This window comes from Toxorhynchites rutilus, chromosome 1, assembly GCF_029784135.1.
Source record: "Toxorhynchites rutilus septentrionalis strain SRP chromosome 1, ASM2978413v1, whole genome shotgun sequence".
NCBI classification, from domain to species: Eukaryota; Metazoa; Arthropoda; class Insecta; order Diptera; family Culicidae; genus Toxorhynchites; species Toxorhynchites rutilus.
In genome coordinates this window covers 10,032,620-10,041,665 of record NC_073744.1, presented here as the reverse complement: position 1 = coordinate 10,041,665, position 9,046 = coordinate 10,032,620, and the positions used below count along the sequence as shown (strand labels likewise).

General features: G+C 32.7%; 1 protein-coding gene across 1 annotated transcript; it reads right to left on the bottom strand.

Moving 5' to 3' along the window:
- Positions 1-8,136: 8,136 nt before the first annotated feature.
- On the bottom strand, positions 8,137-8,924 carry LOC129763378 (uncharacterized). Its single transcript, XM_055762384.1, has 3 exons — positions 8,891-8,924; positions 8,675-8,805; positions 8,137-8,613 (listed from the first exon to the last, which is right to left on the bottom strand). Exons 1-3 carry the CDS (start codon positions 8,895-8,897, stop codon positions 8,347-8,349), a joined length of 405 nt encoding a protein of 134 aa, XP_055618359.1. The 5' UTR covers positions 8,898-8,924; the 3' UTR covers positions 8,137-8,346.
- Positions 8,925-9,046: the final 122 nt, after the last annotated feature.

Sequence of the window (9,046 nt, the reverse complement as noted above, 5' to 3'; positions counted from 1 at the left end):
CAACGAAGAAATACTGATTTTTATAAAAATTAACAACGCGTATGTATGTGTAGATCGTTGAAACATTTAAACACACTTACAGCACATATTTTATTAAGTGGTCCGAAAAATCGTTCCACTATTTCCCAAAAATGACAAATGAAAATTAATAACTTTTGAATCACTGAATCGATTTAGATGATCGACATATAAAATTGACCTAGCCTTTTTTTAAAAAATATTTAACTTGCGAAAAAAATTATTATATTTTAGTAATTATTGATTGTAGTCGTTTTTTACTTTTTTGAGACTTTGGACTAGACGGCGCTATATTTTTTTATATTTTTCTTGAAAGCTGAGGATTGTTTACATAACATATCTCGATATCAGAGTTGCTGTTTTTTCGTTTTTTAGATATGATTTTTCAAAAAAAATCATTTTTCCCCATTTGTCCAAAAATAACTTTCTGCAAACAAATCATACCATTTGAACTACTGAACCGATTTAAATGATCGATAAATTAAATTGAAGCCAATAACCAAAATTTGAAAAAAATATCACACTTGCGGGAAGATTGGATTCTAGTAGCATAGGTCTAGTTTAGTCACATATGAACATTGATCGAAGACTTGAAACATGTTAAATTTACAAAATTCTAACTTAAAATCGATAATTATAGCATCTCTGATATCGGGATATGTTAGGTAAATAATCCTTGGTTTCCATAAAAAATATTAAAAAATATAGCGCTCCTATCTTTAACCGAGAAAACTATGAAAAACTAACTCAATCAATAATTACAAAAAAAAAATTCAAATTTTTCGCAAAAGTAATATTTTTTCAAAGAAAAATAACTCGTAAGCTTCAATTTGATATGTTGATGATATGAATCGGTCCAATAGTTCGAAAGTTATGACTTTTTGTAGTGGGAAAAATGGGGAAAATTTGTTTTTCGAACCATCGATTAGTTTTGAAAAATCATATTTCAAAAACGAAAAAAATAGCACCTCTGTTATCGAGATATTTTATGTAAAAAATTCTCAGCTTTCAATCCATATTAAAAATAGGACCCATATTATCTGCAAGTTCAATATTTCTCAATTAGCTCATTGGCTTCAATTTGATATGTCGATCATCTAAATCGGTTAAGTGGTTCGAAAGTTATGAATTTTTGAAAAAAGTCATTTTGGGAAAAAGTGGAAAAAAATGATTTTTAGGATCACCCTAAAATGTAAATGGGCACCCTAATGACAAAATAGAAAAATACGAGTCTAATGTTTTGCGATAAAGAACAAAATTACCACTTTTGACGAAGATCTGAGAACCACTATATCGGTTTGGCATGAAATGACTGTATATATACAAAATACAATCTTAAGTATTAAGTATTGATGAATATGTGAAAATTAACGTTAAAAGACATTTCTATAGATCTGCACACTTTTACAGACTTTTCCACATTTTTAGCAGACATTCACATGTTTTTACAGACTTTTTTTAAAAATTCATCTGGCAGCTTTTCCTTCCACTTTTTATCGAATATTTCCAAATCGCAGGAGTAAACATTTACGTGACTCTGACTTTGTTTGTTTTTATTTCGTTCGGAAAAACGTTATGACAAAGAGAGGGGACATTAAAAATGAGTTGCTCAGTGAAAGGCTGAGATGCTCTTTCAGAGATGCAATGGTTAATTATACAATTGACGGAAAAATGTAGTTCGTTCATTTTATAATTTTACTTATTTTTGCCCTTGACAACAATACCTCTTTTATAGTGTTGATTATCATAAGAAAAATAACACTCCTGATCGTTGGATCTCTTTTGACATTTCAATTGGATCTTTTTTGACAGCCGTTTTGATTCAGTCCGCACTACCTAGGTTTTTCACAACAGTTTTCGACGAGGAAGCAAACATGTTCTGGGAGGATAGAACATTGAGGCTGTGTAAAATATGTCGAAAGATTGTGAAACAGGATATGGATATAAAATTAAATTATAATGTTTTGGGGAAAATTATGGTTTTGTTTTCCCAAAAATCGACATTAACTTTTCGGGCAAACCAATATGAGCTATCCTGATTTATCCTGATTTTTATTTTCACTCTTTCTGATTTTTAAAAATTATAGCTGGCAACCCTGGCTGGATGCGTAGACGCTGTCTGAAAATCGATACCTTGCTGGTGATATCGGTTCTGAAGCAACGGGGTGTCGTAGAACGCATTCCAATGAATATTTTGAAACTTTAGGACACTACCTAAAGCGTTACATAGGGGTTTTTGAAAATTCGAAAAATTGCCAAAATGGCGGCCGTTTTTGTTAAAAATGAGTTATTTTTCATGAAAAATCATTGTTTAGAAGCTCATAAAAAATGAGATATATAAAAACGGTTGTGTAACACTTCAGATAATTCATTTTTACATGCTCATAAAAAATTTCAGCCAAATCGGTCGATTAGATCCTGAGATATCGATACCACCAGTTGAAAAACATAGTTCCGAGAAAAACGCGTTTAAAAATTCGTATAGCAATAATATATCCCTTTGGGTAACCTCATACTTTTGGGTGTAACTTTCCAACGAAATCAAATATCGAAAATTCTTTCTAGGACAACATTTCTGAGGTCATAAGCTTCCCAAAAATGCAAAAATTGTTTCGACCTTCCAGACCGGGGTCCCCCCTTAATGTAATAGATGACTATTAGAATCGAATGAAGTTGAAGAAAACATATTTTCTAGAGTTTTTTCATTCAATTATATTCATATTCAACATACCCCATTTATGTTCGTTTCACGTTTAACCCTCCTGTACTCGCGTGCAAAATCGTAACACGTACACTCGCGCACGGTGTCACAGACCGAAAATTGAACTTCTCTGTAATGTTGCCATTGTGCATTTTTCAGGCTTTATTGGCATTTATTTGAAGAAGAGAGTATGTTTGAATGAAAAACCTCTGAAACATATGTTTTCTTCGTCTTTATTATGTTTTAATAGTCATCTAATTCAGTCTCATCAAAATAGAGTAATTTTTAATACTCCAACACAAACAACGAAATTCGGATTTTCACTGTTATTAATTAAAAGTAAGCAACTGAATATAATTCATGGAAGTATAAAGAGCTATAAAATAACATAAAAACGTATTGATCGATTGTGGTTTCATTGGAGTAAGAATCAGAATATAGCATAACTGCATGCTCGAAACAAACATATTTTTACATTTCAACTGCAGCGTGTTTTTCGGGTCTTTTGTCGCAGAGAATATATATATATATATATATGTATAACGACCTTCTAGGTAATTACCAGATGATAAAGGTTCTGAAATATAAAATTTGCATATTTCTAATATTCTTTGTCTGTTTTCTCGGTAAACTAAGAATTAATGCCTTTTTTTAGATGGGGCATACAAAGATGATATAAAAGGATTTCTAGGAACTTCCTTTTGTTTTTCTTGTTTTCTTGTCGATATTGTCCATTATAAAAATATATCCCCGAAACTGTAACTGTTAAAAATTACCATAAGATACCGATTAGTTTATAGTTTTCTGTTTACAATTCTTCCACAAGTGAAATTTTTTCACAAGTGTGTATATGTATGATCATTATATTTAGCGAATAACTATACGAAAGTCAAACATTTATATTTTGCTTTTGAACGTGAATCTAGCGACGAATATATCGACGAATAGTTAATATATGGATCCGTTCAATCCAGTTACAAAAGAGACTGAAATCAAATAAGAAGAGTCCGGTAATGATCTTATGCATTATATTTAAAAAATATTCCACTAACAATCATTTAAACATTTCATTCAACAATATTCTAGAATATGAAAAAAGCCACTTGTTCAAAAAAGTTACTCCTATACTTGCGTCGGTGTCAGAAAGTGTTAAAAAAGTGACACACGTCCCATGTGTACCAACACATGCGATACGCTAAACGATGACGAACGACGAATAACGAAGCTAGAGAGAATCGCAAAGTCGTAGTGTTGATATTTTCTGAGAAATGAACGAATTATTGATATCTCGGTCTGACAGAACAATACGCGAGTATAGGAGTGTTAAACAAGTGAAAACTTGTTCCTCGAGTCGTACGTACACTCAAAAAAATAATCATGTCAAAGTTACGTGAAAATATACATGAATATTATCCATTGATCAATTCATGCCAAAATTACAGGATTGACATATGGATGCATAGCAGACGATAGCAATATATAAATATAGTGATCCGTATGTGACATTCCAGTAATATATACTGCTAGACGCATAACATTCACATGGCAAAACGTATAGTGGTTATCCAGGTCATTGCAGATGAATCACACATATTTCATATTTTTTAGTATCATTTCAGAAATAAGAAAGATGTGGTGCAGTGGTGATTTGAATTTATGTTTACATTTTTGTTTTATCAAAACGAATTCCTAATCCTAAATAACATAATTTTTCTATTAATTCCGGCATTTATTATATGTATTATTAATGGTGGGATGGTAGAATTATCGATATTCAAAATATTCGATATTCGAACTTTTGGTGAACATCCAAATAGGCAGTAATATTAAATAATTCCTATTCATTTCTTCATCGGCTAAATCCTGAATCGAGGAGACAATTCTCCTATCTCTTTCCACTGTTATAATTGAAGGGAGTTGTAAACCGGTTGTTATACTTAAGTACTTGAATAGTTTGAAATCAGAGTTCATGTCTTTAAATAAGGATTTCATTTTATACATTGCACTTTGGAACATAAAAGCAGTTTCTGAATCCGGTATAACTAAATTTAAACTTTCAATGTAGGTATAAATTTCAGTTAACATTGCTGTAACATCTTTGTGACAATGGTACACATCTTTTCTTGTAAGATTGGTTTTCGCGTGTAGACCTAACGTAAAATCTAGAGTATATTTATCAAATATATTCAAACTATTTACTGATAATATTTCCGATGCTGTGTTATTATCTGCTTTATTTATTTCTGAAGCTGGTCCTTCCTCAGCACTTGTCACTTGCTGCGGTTCACCGTGATGTGTAATTGATGTTGAATGGTTTCTATGTATGTTAGATAGTTCTGCCATGAAGTGGTTATTTTTGTGTTTTTTGAAAGGATAGAATTTCGAGAAAATCTGATCGTAAGATATTATTGTGCATCGATATCTGAATTCCGTTGGTATCGAATGAAATACTTTGAGGTGATGGAGATATGCATGACCAGTTGTAAATGATTGGTTACAATCCGTCATCATACAACTAATCATTTTGTTGATTCGACAGATGTCGTTGGCAGCTTATTAGCTCTCATAAAATTGCGTAGTTTGTTCACACTTGCGTAGGAGTCGCGCTGCGGAATCTTATAGATTTCACTACTTATAAAGTGCCATACGAATTTGGACAGGTGTTCCCAGGACAGTAGAAAATTTAATAAGCACATCAACTGTTCGCGCTGCCGATGGAAGTTCATATCGCAAATCACCGTACTGCACAAAATACCGATGACCGAGATCTTTCAAGCTACTCCCTAGGAAAACCAACTTTGGTTCGATTGGAAATCCTCGTTCGCTGTATCTTGTGTAGACTTTTGTAGTATTAGAAAGTATCTCGTTCTCGTCCTTAGCAAAAATAATTGTGTCTTCCTGGGCAACACAGATGGTTGGCTTATATCTAACACCAGCAGATATAGGAGTTAACACTGTGTTCAGAAGAAGGAGTAAGGCACATACTATGGTATCTAAAATAAACGAAACCGTTAGAATAAAATTTAAGTATTCAACGTTGATATAATGATATATTATAACAGCCATTCCATGTTAAACCGATAAAGTGGTTCTCAGATTTCTGTGAAAAGCGGTAGTTTTGTTCCTTATCGCAAAATTTTAGGCCCGTATTTTTCTATTTTCCATTAGGGTGCCTATTTCCGTTTCAGAGTGGTCCAATAAATGGATTTTCCCCCTTTTTCCGAAAATAACTTTTTTCAAAAATTCATAACTTTTGAACTACTGGGCCGATTCGGATGATCAACATATCAAGTTGAAGCCAACTAGCCAGTTTTTCTTGAAAAACATAGCACTTGCGAATAAATTGGATTTTGTTTTTGAAGTTATAGATTGTTTTTGTTTTTCATAGTTTACATGGTCTCAGGATCAAGGGCGCTTTTTTTATATTCTTTCTTGAAAGCTGAGGATTTTTTACATAACATATCTACAATCCAGAGATGCTTTATATTTCGTTCTTGAGTTACGCTTTTTCAAAGTTAACTGATGGTACGAAAATCATTATTCTCCTTTTTTCCAAAAATGGCTTTATTTTTCAAAAATCCATAACTTTTGAACTACTGCGCTGATTCAGATAATCCACACATCAATTTGAAGCCAATGAAAAAAATACAACACTTGCGTAAAAACTAGTGGTTACATTAATGTAGTCTAGTCACATAGAAATATAGAATGAAAAATGAAAACGTGTTAAATTTCATAACTCAAAAACAAAAAACACCCCTCTGACATTCGAATATGTTATGTGAAAAAACCTCATCTTTCAAGAAGAAAAATAAAAAATATGATGCCGTTGGTCCCGAAACCATGAAAACTATGGAAAACAATTACAACCAATAATTACGGAAACAAAATTCTATTTTTTCCCAAGTATAATATTTTTCTTAACAAGAATAGCTCATTGGCTTTAATTTGATATGTCGGTCCAGTAGTTCAAAAGTTATGAATTTTTGTGGTGGAAAAAAGAGGTAAAAATGATTTTTCGAACAATCGGTTAATTTTGAAAAATCGTAACTCAAGAACAAGAATAACGCCTCCCTGATTTCTGGTTATTTTATGTAAAAAAACCTCAGCTTTCAAGAAAAATTATGAAATATATAGCGCCCTTGGTCCCGAGACCATGTAAACCATAAAAAACAAATACAATCAATAATTTTGAAAACAAAATCCATTTTTTTTTTGCAAATGTAATACTCTTTCAAAGAAGACTAGTTTATTGCCTTTAATTTGATATATTCATCATCGGAGTCAGTCTAGTACTTCACAAGTTTTGAATTTTTGGAAAAAAGGAGAAAAAGTTGATTATTCGTACCACCCCAAAATGGAAATGGTCACTTTAATGAAAAAATACGGGTCTAATATTTTGCGGTAAAGAACAAAATTACCACTTTTCACGAAAAGCTGAAAACCACTATATCGATTTCACATGGAATGGCTGATAAACTTTCTTTACATAACTAGATAGATCATTTATGTTACGCAACCGTTACTATTAATAGAATGCATTAGTTATAACTTGTCTAACGATGTATTGTAATTGTGGTTTAATAACACAACTTGTTTCTTGATATAGAAATAAAAAAATGTTGTGCTTGGTTTTGCCGGTAGCTTAAGTTGCTAGTTACATTGGACAGATTACACATTAATAATTTATAAAAGGAACATCAGATTCTGGAGAAGGTACACGGTGTAATAAATAAGAATATTTGAATATACCTTCATTCAAATCTTTTAGATATGGTAATAATTCTACCGCTGAAGGACCCTTCGAGGTGGTTTCGAAGTACGCTTCTAAATCAGCACCGACACTTTTGAGAGTGTTCAAACCTTTGATCACCGTTGGAAACAGTTCAATGAAATCAGAATCAATCTACAAACGAAACATAACATAAAAATGTCCAATAAATTAAAATTTGCTAAATAGGATGAAATCAAGAATTCTCTCATGGGATTTCCTGCTTTTAAAGACTAGTATACGATAGATGGATAAACTTACCAGTTGGTAACCAAAAGCGTTTTTGTAGTGCGGAAACTCCGCCAAAAGTTTCGGCAATGTTTTCACATTTCCAAGATATTGTTTTCTGAAGGAATAACTTGCTGCCCATTTATCCAGTACTGTAGACCAAGGATTTTGATTGAGCATCAACCACTCTACTGCTTCATTGATGCTTGGCTGATCGTCGTAAACTATACCTTTCGATCGCTTCTCGTGAATCGTTTCTTTTTTGTCACTCTTCCTCTTACTTTGTTTCAGATTGCCAATTTTATTCGCGATTTTGCCGTCCGGGTTTTATTTCATCTCTCCCTCGTGGTATATAGTAGTTGTCCTATGAAATATTGCATTAATTTCATGATTTGATCGTTATCGTATACTTCTTACCTTTTTTCTGATCTAAACAACATTATTATTGTTCGATTGAATGTTTCCAAATCATCTGCCTTCAACTTCTTTTTCAACGTGAAATGATATTGAGCTACAATGCCAGCCAGTTGTAATTGTTTCGCTTCCGACAGCTCCCCTACATTTGCTCTATTAATAATTTCTTTTCCGATCTCAGTTTTCTCAAGCAGGGTTCTCAATACGTTTGTAGTCAGTACAGTTCGTTGAGGAGAACTGCTTTTTCTGTTGGACTGTTTTTTGATGAAACTTCCCAATCAATGACCGCTGGCAGTTCTAATGTCACTTGTTCAACACACTCTTCCGGATTACTCGCTTCCACCTCGGTTTTCACCAACACTGGATCCTGTTCCAATAGCTCCTCCGCTGATGTATCGAGCTGATCTGCAACAGGCGCTGCATTTGAATGCAATGTTTTCCGTACCGCGTCGCTGTTCAAAAGAGCTGCTATTTGCTGTTTCTGAAATGTAAACGTATATATAAATTTTCATAAACATGGGATATATGATACAAGTAATTACGTTTCGTTTTCTCCAAGCACTTATCCGTTCAGAAAGGTTTTTATAAGACCAATCTATTCCACAAGGCTCTAAGATTCGACGGAAGTCCTCTAAATCGAATGTCAATAACTCGAATATTCCAAGTTCACAATCTGAAAAACCGTGAAAAAACAATAGAATGAATAAAATCCGGTTGTGTTTAATATTTTACAGGTGTAAAATCGAAGTTATACTTACCATTCATCAAAATATTAATAAAATTGATTGGGAACTCTAAATCTGCAAGCAGTCGAGACGCCATTGTGAATTCTTAAAATTTTCACGCAGGAAATTCACATAGCTCGCCCAAATAATGAAATGTCAAATACGTTGTGTTTTCAAGACTTTCCTATA